The sequence below is a fragment of the Erinaceus europaeus genome, chromosome 5 (genome assembly GCF_950295315.1).
Source record: "Erinaceus europaeus chromosome 5, mEriEur2.1, whole genome shotgun sequence".
In the NCBI taxonomy this organism is placed as follows: Eukaryota; Metazoa; Chordata; class Mammalia; order Eulipotyphla; family Erinaceidae; genus Erinaceus; species Erinaceus europaeus.
In genome coordinates, this window is record NC_080166.1 from 38346781 (window position 1) to 38360048 (window position 13268).

General features: G+C 44.4%; 1 protein-coding gene across 1 annotated transcript in view; it reads left to right on the forward strand.

Annotated features, from left to right (window-relative positions):
• The first annotated feature begins 1488 nt into the window (after positions 1-1488).
• The window catches only part of DNAJC21 (DnaJ heat shock protein family (Hsp40) member C21), a 33621-nt gene continuing 21841 nt past the window's right edge, over positions 1489-13268 (forward strand). The window contains exons 1-3 of the mRNA XM_060191215.1: positions 1489-1903; positions 6582-6675; positions 12894-13017. Coding sequence (XP_060047198.1) covers positions 1537-1903; positions 6582-6675; positions 12894-13017 — 585 coding nt within the window. The 5' untranslated portion in view covers positions 1489-1536. The remainder of the gene's footprint in view (positions 1904-6581; positions 6676-12893; positions 13018-13268) is intronic.

Sequence of the window (13268 nt, forward strand, 5' to 3'; positions counted from 1 at the left end):
CTTTTATTTTCCTTTTTTTGACTGAGAGAAAGAGGAGGTACAACAGCTCCATTCCTGAAGCTTTGTGAGTGGTGAAGCAGTGCTACAGTGTCTCTCTGTCTTCCTATCTCCGCCTACTCTCAATTTCTGGCTGTCTATCCAATAAATAAAGATAATGGAAAAAGAGAGAAGAGAGGGACTGGGTGTCGACCATCTGGTTGAGCTCACATTACAAAGTGCAAGCACCGAGGTTCAGGTCCCCAGTCCCCACCTGCAGGGGGGAAGCTTTGTGAGTGGTGAAGCAGGGCTGCAGGTGTCTGTTTTTCTCCCTGTCTATCTTCCTCTCTCAATTTCTGTTCCTATCCAATAATAAATAAAATTAAACAAAGATAATGAAAAAGTAAAACAAAAAAACAAGAAAAGAGACAGCGAGACACCTACAGCCCTACAGGTGGGGACAAGGAAGTTGAACCTGTGCAATACGCACTGACTCCCAACACTTACATTTTATTTTTTACCAGAGCACTGTTCAGCTATGGCTTATGGTGGTGTGGGGGATTGAACCTGGGGCTTTGGAGCCTCAGGCATGAGAGTTTGCATAACCATTATGCTATCTACCCTTCACCCCAACCCTTACCTTTTATAACACACTTTAAGCCTAAATTTCTGACCCCTCATCTTACATTTTCAGGATTGGTTTAAATCAAGAATGTAGTTGAATTGATCTAAGTGCTAAAGAGAGATGGACTGAGTGGCTGGGGAGACCAGCATAATGGATATGCAAGAGATTTTCATGTCTGAGGCTCAATCCCCAGCACCAGCACACACCAGAGCTGAGCAGTACTCTGGCCTGTCTTCCTCTCATTAAAAAATAAATGAAAATATAAATAATAAATTAAAAGAGTGATGTATGGATAAGCATTGATTTATGTTTGTGTATTTAGGGTATTAAAATATGTTGATTCTTCCCTCTAAGATTTTCTCAGTGTCTCATTTACTGTTATTTCTCATGCGTATTGATCAGGATAAGCAACATTAGCTAGTCCATTAAATTGGCAGCTCAAGTGAACTAAAAAAATTTAAGAATGGGGGCCCAGCCCTATCCTGCTGTTGATTACTTGGGGGAAACTAGCAATTCGCTGGACTCCTTGGAGGCTCAAGTGCCTCTCTGTAAAAGCTGCCAATGTAGCTTTTTACAAAATGTACCTCTGTAAAAGCAAATTGCGGAACCATCAGAACCACAAAGGTGACTTACGGAATCCTCTCCCACCAGGTTTTCTTGGCCCTCAGGGCCCTGGTGGCTGTTGGTGCCACTCACACAGAGACCTGGCGTCGGTGTCCCTCACAATGCCACCTGCAGTGACCCCGCCTCCCCTATACCCGGACCACACCTCCATCCGGCCGCAGTCCCACCTCTAGCCGGCCGCTGTCCCACCTTCTTCTGCGGCCCTGCCCCCGACCGTCGAGGCCCCGCCTCCAGACCGAGGACCCGCCTCCTCACCGGGGCCCCGCCCTCCCGCGAGGCTTCTTCCGGAACACAGCCCTCCCCCCCAGTCCATGCGGAGTCGTCGCCGCCGCCGGCACCGCCCCCTCCGCGCACCCGCGTGCCGTCTGTCGCCACCGCGTGCCGCCGTCGTCCCGCGCCGCTGCCGCCGCCGCCGCCGCGCTCGCTGGCTGGCCCGCTGCGGCCGCCCGGCTCCCGAGGCTGGAGAGGACCGCTGGTACCACCGCCATCGTTTCGGCCCCAGCCCCGGCCCCGGCCCCGGCCCCGGCCTCGGCCTCGGCCCCGGCCCCGGCCCCGGCCCCAACCCCCCGCCCGGCCGGGCGATGAAGTGTCACTATGAGGCGCTGGGGGTGCGGCGCGACGCCAGCGAGGAGGAACTCAAGAAGGCCTATCGGAAGCTGGCCTTGAAATGGCACCCGGGTGAGTCCGCTGCCGCCTCTCGCCCTGGCCTCCCAGCTCTCTCGGCAGAATCACTTGGGGGCTGGCCGAGCCGCAGCCTCCCTCCTGGGAGCTTCCCGCGCACCGGGAGCAGCCCCTAGCCGGGCGCCCACCCTGGGCTGCGGCACCCCGGCTCTTTGCAGGCGCCGCCTCCCGCACTGCCCCGCCCGCCGCGCCGAGCCCCGCGCCCTGAATCCGCGCTGCCCGCCTGCGATCTCTGCACCTCCGAACCCCTCGCAGGCCGTCGTGCAAAGCTCTCGCCGGCTGCCTCGGTTTCTTACTGGTCAAGGACTCCTTTGGGATCGTTCTGCCGAGCCCGAACCCTTGTACTTCACTGTGGATGGTCCCAATACGAGTTTTGATAGGTGCCTCCCCGAGAGAATCACGTTTTTATTACGTTTACTCAGAACTGTACTTCCCCTGGAGGCTCTATTTGATTTTTAGGACAAGTCGGAGTCATTTTTGTAAAGTTATCTTCTAGACTGGGAGACAAGCTCATTTATCATTTTTTTTAAAGGTTTATAAGAGACTTAAAAGAATGTTATTAGTGGGGGCCAGGTGTTGGTGCACCTGGTTAAGCGCACACATTACAGTGCACAAAGACCCAGGTTCAAGCCCCTGGTCCCCACCTGCAGAAGGAAGGTTTCATGAGTGGTGAAGCAAGGCTGCAGATGTCTCTCTGTCTCTCCCTCTATCTCCCCTTTCTCTCAATTTCTGTCTCTCTATCCAATAATAAACTAATAAAAATATTAAGAAAATAATGTTATTAGTGATTAAATACAACTCAAATAGATCATGAAACTACTGGGGTATACTTCCACACCACACCCACCTTCAAATTTCTGTATAGTCCTCCATCCCACTCCCCCAACATACACACTATAGATCTCTCCAAGTCTTAGAAGCAGTTTATAGTTCGGCTACTTAAAATTTTTTTTTATTATTATCTTTATTTATTGGATAGAGACAGCCAGAAATCGAGAGGGAAGGGGGAGGTAGAGAGGGAGAGACACAGACACCTGCAGCCCTGCTTCACTCACAAAGCTTTCCCTCTGCAAATGGGGTGGTCTCTTTGCATAACCATTAAGCTCTCTCCTCCACCCAAAAATAGGTTTTAAATACAAGTGCAGACAGACCAGTACAGTATCAGTGAGTAGTCACATTACTAGAACTAACTGAGCTCTGAGAGGGAGGGAGGCTTCCCTGTGGCAGAGTTTGGTCCTTGAGGAATGGAATTGGGAAAGGTGAATTTGCCAGTGTAGAGATGAGCAAATGGGGGACAGTTAGACTGAAAGCAGTGTTTACTAGGTGTGTGTATAAGGGGAAGATTGAAGGACTGGTTTGAAATCAAAAGTCAGATGGTAGTGTCTGTAGTTAGTGGATAGAAAATAAAAGGCACAAGGTGTTTTATTTAAAGACTTTTACCAATAGTGGAACTAAAAAATTTGATAGATACTGAGAGAGAAATAAAATATTGGGCATATTTTAGAGTAGTAGGGATTATTTACATCAGAAATTTAAGTTAGTCTTGTCTGGCAGTGGTATACCTGGTAGAATGAGCAAGGACCAGGATTCAAGCCTCAGTTCCCCACTTGCAGGAGGAGGGCTTCACAAGTAGTGATGCAGTGCTGCAGGTGTCTCTCTCTCCTTATCTCCTCCAACCCTGTTGACTTTTCTCTGTCAAATAAAATATTGAAAAAAATAGTGATTTAATTAATTTTATTTTTTTGCCTCCAGGGTTATCACTGGGGCTTGGTGCCTGCACTATGAATCAATCCACTGCTCCTGGAGGCTCTTTTTCCCTTTTGTTGCCCTTGTTGTTTATCGTTATTGTTATTGCAGTCATTGTTGGATAGGACAGAAAGAAATCAAGAGAGAGGAGGAGAGTAGACAGAGGGGGTGAGAAAGACACCTGCAGACCTGCTTCACTGTCTGTGAAGCAACTCCCCTGCAGGTGGGGAGCTGAACCAGCAGCTGGTCCTTAGGCTTCGAGCCATGTGTGCTTAACTTGCTGTGCTACCACCTGCCCCCTCCCCCGAAAAGAAATTATGTTAACGATTAGAAGAAAAAGTCAGGAATTTGTTGACTAGGTAGGGTAGGGGGAGGCAGAGAATTTAACTTTTATGGCTAATTAACTTTTTATGGTTTTTGTAGTTTTGAGGACAGTATTAAAATGTTTTTGAGTAATACTTTGAGGTTAGATTGTAAAGGGTCTTTTTAAAAAATTTTTTTTATTTATAAAAAAAAACTGACTAAACCATAAGAGGGGTACAACTCCCCACAATTCCCACCACCAAAACACCATATCCCAACCCCTCCCCTGATAACTTTCCTATTCTTTAACCCTCTGGGAGTATGGACCCAAGGTCATTGTGGGATGCAGAAAGTAGAAGGTCTGGCTTCTGTGATTGCTTCCGTGCTGAAGATGGGTGTTGACAGGTTGATCCATACTCCCAGTCTGCCTCTCTCTTTCCCTAGTGCAGCGGTGCTCTGGGGAAGCGGAGCTCCAGAACACATTGGTAGGGTTGTCTTGTCTGTCCAGGGAAGTCTGCTTGGCATCATGCTAGCATCTGGAACCTGGTGGTTGAAAAGAGAGTTAACATATAAAGCCAAACAAATTGTTGACCAATCATGAACCTAAAGGCTGGAATAGTGCAGATAAAGAGTTGGGGGGGGGGGGTTTCCTCCATTTTGTAGATAGCTAGTAGGCATATTTTAGTTATATTCCAAAGGGCCTGTGGCTATACTGGTTTATTTTATTTTTTTTAAATTTTTTCCCAGACCTGAAATCTGTTATTCAGGTGTATCCAAGTTATTGTCTGGGGAGATGATGTCATGGCTGGAAAAAGGACCAGATTGTAAAGGGTCTTGAAAGTTATGCTATAGACTGTAAAATCATCTTTCTAGTCATTAAGAGCAGAGTGTGATTTTATTAAAATGTTTTGAGAAAGTAACTGAGTGAATTGGAGCTAGCAGAGGTAGAAGCCAGGTAGAGGTCCAGGTGAGGTTTGGGGGCTGTGTGTGTGTGTAAGTGTAAGACCCAGATGCAGAAAAGTTGCAATGGAAAAATGACCAGGTTTGGTGGTTAATTGGAAATAGGTGCAAGCAGGAAGTTTCTAAGTATTAGTAAAATATCAGTTAATTACTTTGAAACCAAACCAGTGAGAAACTGAATGTCTTCTGAATGGCATCATGATTTATAGCTTCTTGAGATCTTTTGAAGATGTCTGTATATTTCTTCTCTTTTTACTAGTAATTTAACAGTAATTTACTATACTATAATAGGAGTATAATTCCACACCACTCCCACCATTAAAGTTTTGTGCTCCTACCCCCCTCCAGTGGTAACTGCCATAGTTATCCCAAGGTTTTGTGTGTATGTGTGTGTTTTCCCATTTTATGTGCAAACATAGCAGCATTTTATCATTTAAGAAGTAATGAAATCTGAAGTGGTACTCAAGTTACGGGTCCTGTACTAACTAGAATCAGTTCGCAATAGGGTCATAGTTAGAATGTAAGTTGGAAATAACAGACCACCTAACTACAAAGGTTTAATACTGTAAAAAAAAAATTCGATTTTCATTATTTACTTACTGGATAGAGACAATCAGAAATTGAGAGGAAGTGGGAGTTAGAGAGGGAGACGGAGATACAACTGTAGCACTGCTTCACCACTTGTGAAGCTTTCCTCTTGCATGTGGGGATGGGGGACTTGAACCCAGGTCATTGTGCATTGTAATATGTGTGTGCTTGACCAGGTTTGCCACCATCCAGTCCCCAAAGGTTTAATACATTTTAAGAGGATTTGCTTGTCACTAGGGCTTCACTACTCAGGTCAACTTTTTCAGATAGACAGAAATATACCAGAGTACTGAAACTTCAGTGTAGTATAGACCAGCCTCAAACCTGGGTTGTACGCATGACAGCAAGCCTATTACCCAAGTATGCTGTCTTGCTGTCCCTAAGAGATGTGCTTGTTTTGATTTCCCCACCACAAGACTCTAAGCTTGTGCTGGCATTGTAAATCTCTTGACTTTTCCTCCATGTCTCAAGGTAGCCGAGGAAGTACTTTTATTTCCACATATAAGACAGAGAAAGGAAAGAAAATACTCTAATTGCGGTCTCTTTTTCTCTTTTTAATAGAGCAGTGTCTCATGTCTCCCCTCCTAGTAGCAGGGGAGGCTGGATAGGTACAATACTTGCTTTTATTTTTGCTTTTCCATCCTTCTCAGTATAGGCTGCAAGAGAAAAGGAGAGAAGAATCTTAAGAGGATATACATTGAGTCTTCCACAGAATGGATAAAGTATGATTTTGAATTAAAATGCACAAATAGCTGTTACTAATTGACTAATCAGTAATAAGTGAAAAATGCTCAAAACTTAAGTCAACTCTAAGTTAAATATAACAATATTATATTGCTAAGTGGTAATATATTTAATTCTAGTGCTTGAAAGTCGAGTATAAAAGGAATGACTGGCTCTTTGATTATCAATGACTGTTTTTCAGGAACATGCTACCATCAACTATCTCCCCTTTTTCTACAGTTGCCTTTCTTTGTTTTATACACACATCTATATGTGGTATCAGCAATGGAAGAGATTCCCTTTGGATTTTGTCCTCTACTTTTCTAGTGACTAGATTTGTGTCTTTTTTTAACAGATAAAAATCTAGATAATGCTGCAGAAGCAGCTGAACAATTTAAATTAATCCAAGCAGCATATGATGTGTTGAGCGACCCTCAGGAAAGAGCATGGTAAGCATTGCACAGTCCAGTTCAATGTGTTTTGTTGGGAAGAACTGTTAATAGAGGGGCTTGGAGGTGGCACACTTGGTTGAGCGCACTCATTACCATGCACAGGGTTCAAGCCCCCGTTCTCACCTGTAGGGGAAAAGCTTCACAAGTAGTGAAGCAGTGCTACAAGTGTCTGTCTCTCTGTCTCCCCTCTCCTCTCAATTTCTTTGTCCTATTAGATAGAAAAATAATAAATGAATTTTTCTTAAAAAAAGAATTGTTCATAGATAACTTAGAAAGTTATATTGTGAGAAGGTGGCATAGTGGCCGGAGTACTGGACTTACAAGCATGAAAATTTTTGCGGTATGTTCCAAAGCATCTGTCGTCTGTCATTACACATAAAAAGCAGCATTTTGGTAAGAAGAATCTTTTTATTTTTATTTTATTATTTTTAAAAATATTTATTTTATTTATTTATTCCCTTTTTGTTGCCCTTGTTGTTTTATTGTTGTAGTTATTATTGTTGTTGTCGTTGTTGGATAGGACAGAGAGAAATGGAGAGAGGAGGGGAAGACAGAGAGGAGGAGAGAAAGATAGACACCTGCAGACCTGCTTCACCGCCTGTGAAGCGACTCCCCTGCAGGTGGGGAGCCGGGGTTCGAACCAGGATCCTTATGCTGGTCCTTGTGCTTTGCGCCACCTGCGCTTAACCCGCTGCGCTACAGCCCGACTCCCGGTAAGAAGAATCTTAAAAGACCATCCTCTTACTTTATAGATGACGAAGCGAGCTTCTTATTGTATGGGGTCCTTGTGGCAAATTTTAAAGTCACTGAAGTCTTTCAAAAACAGTGTTGTAAAAATTATATATATATATATATATACATATATATATTTTTTATTGTACTCTCTGCCACCAAAGATTGTTTTGGACACTCAGTGCCTGCACAGCTACACTGCTCCCAGAGAGTTTTTTTTTTTTTTTTTGATGGAGGATGAAAGGCAAAAGGAGATGGGGAAAGAGAGACAGAGGAGGAGAGACACTTCACCCCTCTTGAGACTCCTCTCCCTTCTTCCCACAGGTGGGGATTGAGGAATTGAGCCCCTGGTGCTGTGTGTGCTTCACCCAGTGAGCCACCAACCCTGGCCCTCAAATTGTTATTACTATTATTTCTTTTACCAAATAACTATTACATATTAAGAAATTGAGTTAAACAACTCTTGTATCACAGATAATTTTAATAATTTAATAATATTTTCAAACAGTTAAGTTCTGAGTTTTCAAGTTCTTGGTAACCCAACCCACCCCCCCCCACCCCCCCGCAAAGGACCCCCCCGCAAAGGAGTAAATTTTAAATAATGGTATACCAAGGTCTAGGAGATCGTTTACCGAGAAGAACACACACTTTCCTATACTCACTGATTTGGATTTGAGCTACCCAATGGGCGTACCATTTAATGGGAAAGCTTCACAAGTGGTAGAGCAGTGCTGTAGTGCCTGTCTTTCTCTGTATTGCTTTTCCTATCTGGAAAAAAGAAAAAAAGAGAAAAGAAATTCACCAGGAGCAGTGGAATTGTGTAGACAGGAAGCACTACCAAAAAAATAGCTGGCTTACCATGCAAGATCCTGCTATTACAAAGAATAGGTAGTTATTTTTTTAATTATTATTATTATTTTACCAGAGCACTGCTCAGCTCTAGCTTATGGTGGTGCGGAGGATTGAGCCTGAGACTTTGGAGCTTCAGGAGTGAGAGTCTCTTTGCATAACCATTATGCTCTCTCCCCAACTCTGCTTTTCACCTTTTTTTTGGAATTACTTTTTTTTTTTTAATACCTCTTTGTGCTCTAGCCTCTTACCTAAAACTTAGTTTGTTTTCCTGTTCCAGTGATCCCATTGCCTTGTTATTGACAGTTCCTCCCTGTTAGGAGGCAGTTCTGTGCAGTGGATGGTCCTTCCAGTGCAGAAACTTGCTTTTGAACTCTAGCTTCACTGAATATAGGGCTTTATGATTATGGGCAAGCTATTTACTATAGATGCTAAATTTCAATTTCCTTTTATATAAAATAGGCCAGTGACTACCTTTATAGCTCCTAGAATGTTTACCTAAAGTCTAGGGAAAACATTCAGTAAAACTAAATGTTCATTAATTAGTGAGTGTAAGGGGGAGAGAGAGAGAACCTCCAGCATAGGTGATTCTGGTATTCAAACTCAGGATCCCATGCCTGAGAGTTGAACACCTCACTTATTGCACCACCTCCTGGGATTTAAGTCTTATTCTAGTATGAGTTAGTAATTTTACAGATTATAAATATATAGTTATTCTGGACCAGATTATGTCCAGTTCTTCTTCTAGCGTTTGCCATTCTTCCATAGCCAGTCAACAGCATCAGGTTGAGCCTGATGTAAAGTTTCGAGACCTCCTTTGAATCTGGAGAGGTGGCAGTCGTTGACTATGTGGGTCATAGTCTGTCTGTAGCTGCAGGGGCAGTTCGGGTCGTCTCTGGCTCCCCAGCGATGGAACATAGCGGCGCACCGGCCATGGCCTGTTCAATAGCGATTGAGGAGGGCCCAATCATAACGTGCTAGGTCAAAGCCGGGTTGACGCTTGCAGGGGTCTGTGATGAGGTGTTTGTTCTTTACCTCAGCTGACTGTTTCCAAGAGTCTGGAACAGAGAAGTTCAGTGTAGGCGTAGGGGACCAGATTGGATGACGAAACGTCAAGCATTGGACAGGGTGGACGAAGATATCCGCGTATATTGGCAGGTCCGGTCGAGCGTAGACATGGGAAATGAGCTTAGATGATGCCGCATCCCGACGAATATCTGGCGGGGCGATGTTGCTAAGAACTGGCAGCCATGGAACCGGGGTGGAACGGATGGTTCCAGAAATTATCCTCATGGAGGAATATAATTTGGAATCGACCAAGTGGACATGGGGGCTACGGAACCATACTGGGGCACAGTATTCTGCAGTGGAATAGCATAATGCCAGAGATGATGATCGTAGTGTGGAAGTGCTCGCGCCCCATGAGGGACTGGCCAGTCTTGCAATGATGTTATTCCTCGCGCCCACCTTTGCTGCAGTTTTTATGAGATGTCCGTGAAATGACAGGGTGCGATCGAGAGTAACGCCAAGATAGACTGGCTGGGCTTCATGCCGGATTCTCGTATCGTCAAGCTGCACATTAAGCTCACGTGAGGCAGAGGCATGGTGTAGATGGAAAACAGATGATCCCGTTTTTTGCAGTGCTAGGGATTAGTCGCCATTTTTTACAGTAATCAGATATCAGAGACATGTCTTTCGTGAGTGTTTCCTCGAGGATGTCAAACTTGGATGCCTGAGTTGTACAGCAGATGTCATCGGCGTAGATGAACTTCCTTGAAGAAGTTTCTGGGAGGTCATTGATGTAAATATTAAATAGCGTAGGAGCCAGAACAGAGTCCTGGGGGAGGCCACTTGAGACAAGTCTCCATCTGCTAGACTTGTCACCCAGATGCACCCGGAATCTTCTGTTTTGGAGAAGAAACGATATAGTGTTGGCCACCCATGGAGGCAGGCATCTTGAGATCTTGGCTAGGAGACCACAATGCCAGACCGTGTCATAGGCTGCTGTGAGATCAACAAAGACAGCACCCGTCTTTAAATTCTTCAGAAATCCATTTTCAATGTAAGTTGAGAGGGCCAGGGCTTGTTCGCAGGTAGATCTTCCTGGGCGGAAACCAGCTTGGGCGGGTGATAGGAATTTCTCTGTAAGAGGAGAAATACGTAACAGAAGCAGCCTCTCAAGGAGTTTGTAACACATGGAGAGGAGAGAAATTGGTCTATAGCTGGCAGCCAGTGTTGGGTCTTTCTTTGGTTTCAAAACTCCTATTATCTTCGCATGACGCCAAATTTTGGGCATAGATTCGGATTCCAAGATGTGGGACAGGAATGAAGTGAGCCACTTCTTTGCCACGGGGCCCAGGTTAAGAATAAGTTCTGGGGTGATGTTATCATAGCCAGCAGCTGTTCCCGGTTTGACCCTCTTCAAAGCGTCTTCCAGTTCAGACAGTGTAAAGGGAGAATGTTTTGGAGATGGACAAGATAAACGGAAGTGGGATGACCACTCATGGGAAATTTCTCTTTTCCAGACTGGGTCGATCTTAGCATGTCTAACTTGAGTTAGGTGACTGGCCACTGAGTTTGGAGATACGGGAGGATGGGAGACGGGAGGGGGTTGGCTACCGGCACCCAGTCTGTGAAGAAGCTTCCAGGCCTTCCTACTTGAGTGGGTGAAGTTCAGACTTTCCATGAGTTGTTGCCAGCGGGCTTGGCGTGCTGCATCCAGGGAGGCAATGAGATGGTCAGCCACATCTGGGTCGCCCGACTCATCATACTGTTTTAGTAGTTGCTCGCATTCAGCATCAAGACAAGGCGTATAGTTAGCACGTCTCCCACGAGGAATGGCTTGGGAAGCTGCTTTGAAGATGGCTTGGCGGAAGCGCCTGTAGGAATCTTCAGAGGGGATAGAGTTAATTGGAATTGCAGGAATAGCTTTGTTGGTAAGATCACTGAACAGACACCAGTTTGCTTTCCGAAAGTTCCATCTTAGTTTCTCCGAGCACAGAATCAGTGGGAGCTGGAGACCAATGTGGATGATAGCTGGGCGGTGATGACTGTGCGGGAAGATCTTGAGAACTTGTCTCGTAGCGGGAAAGGCTTGGCCGTTGACTGTGCTAATCCAGCACAGGTCGGGTGACGAGTCTTTATTCCATCTAGCACTGTGAAAAGAGCCTGGCTGTTTGGGATTGTATAATAGGGAGAGGTCATTCGCTGAAGCCTAGTTGGCTAAGATAGAGCCATCAGCACGAGTGGAGGACTATCCCCAGTCTTGGTGATGACTATTAAAGTCTCCAATGTAAACGGCTGGGTGATTCGGGCTCAGCAGGACCTCATTATCCCATGAGGCACTCATTATCCATGGGAGGCTTATATAAGTTGATGAGCTGAATAGTTCCAATAGTAATGGAGTCATAGAAGGTCGAAGAGGCTGTATGGTAAACGTCCGCAAGACACGATTTAGCGTAGATGGCTCGGCCGTGTTTAGGATGGAGATTATAGCATATTAAATCATATTATGTCCAGTGATATCCTATTTAGTAATACTTCTTTATTTTATTTTTAAAATTTGTTTTGGATAGAGACAGAAACTGAGAGGAAAGGAAGGTGGGGGGAAGAGGAAGAGACACTGAGGGTAGTGAGCCAGGGACCATGCTGTGGCTAAGCCTGTAAGGACTGGGTTAGAGCCCCTGTTCCTCACCTGCAGCGGGGATGCTTCAGGAGCTATGAAGCAGCTCTTCAGATGTCTTATCTTCTTCTCTCCCTATTTCCCCATGTATCTAAATTTCTCTCCTATACAATAAAATGGAAAAAAAATTGTTGCCGTGAGCTGTGGATTTGTAGTGTTTATGCCAAACCCAGCAATAACCCTGGAGGGAGGAACGAGAGAGGGGTGGGCTGGAGGTGAGGAGACAGATAACCTGCAGCATTGCTTCATGACTCACCAAGCTTCCTCTCTGCAGGTGGGGACTAGGGTCTTGAAACTGGGTCCTTATTTACTGTAATTTGTGCACTCAACCTGGTGTACCATATCCTGGCTCCATATGTAGTAATACTTTGTTGCTGTTAAAAATCTACCTACCTTTCAGGTAGAATGATGGAATTTCTTGACATATTAAACTTTATTGCTCATATGAACTAGTATAATATACTCATGCTGCAGTACTATGTAATGTAATAGTTTTATAGTATTGCATAATGTGCTAGTTTTGTAGTTCTGTATAGTGGACTAGTGTATATCTGTAGTATACTAGAAGTTGGTACTGTAGTCTTAAGTTGGTTCTGTAAAAAATTAGTGTCTTTTTAAAAAAATTTATTGGGGGATTAATAGTTTACAGCCAACAAAATAAAATACAGTAGTTTGCCATGTATAGCCTTTCTCAGTTTTTCACGTAACAATTCAAACCCCACTAGGCCCTCCTCTGTCTTGCAGGCCCTGAACCTTCCCCCCTACCTCAGAGTCTTACTTTGCTTCAGTACACCAAATTATTGTCTTTTTCATGTTCCTTTTATTATTTTTCTTATTTTGGCTGCACAAATTAAAATGTACAATGATATTTTGATTGTTTCAGAATAAGAACTCCTTTTTGGATGTTCTTTATTTACTTGGCCTTGACTGATACTGACTTTTTCTTTGTTAGGTATGATAATCATAGAGAGGCTCTACTTAAAGGTGGGCTTGATGGAGAATATCAAGATGACAGTTTAGATTTGCTTCACTATTTCACTGTTACCTGTTACTCTGGTTATGGAGATGATGAGAAGGTAATAACTGAACTCTTAATTTTTTAGACTTACTAAAATTTTTATTAAACAAGAAGAGAAGTCTTTAAATTGTTCTGTAATAGAAAGATAGGGCTAGAAGATAGTCTTCTGGTAGCATGCCTGCCTTGCCATGTGCATGACCCAGATTCAGACCCTGACACCATATGGAAGTGCCATGATATTAGGAAAGCTCAGGTACTGGGTATCTCTCCATCTCCCTCCTCTTTGTCTCTGTCTGAAATGGAAAGAAA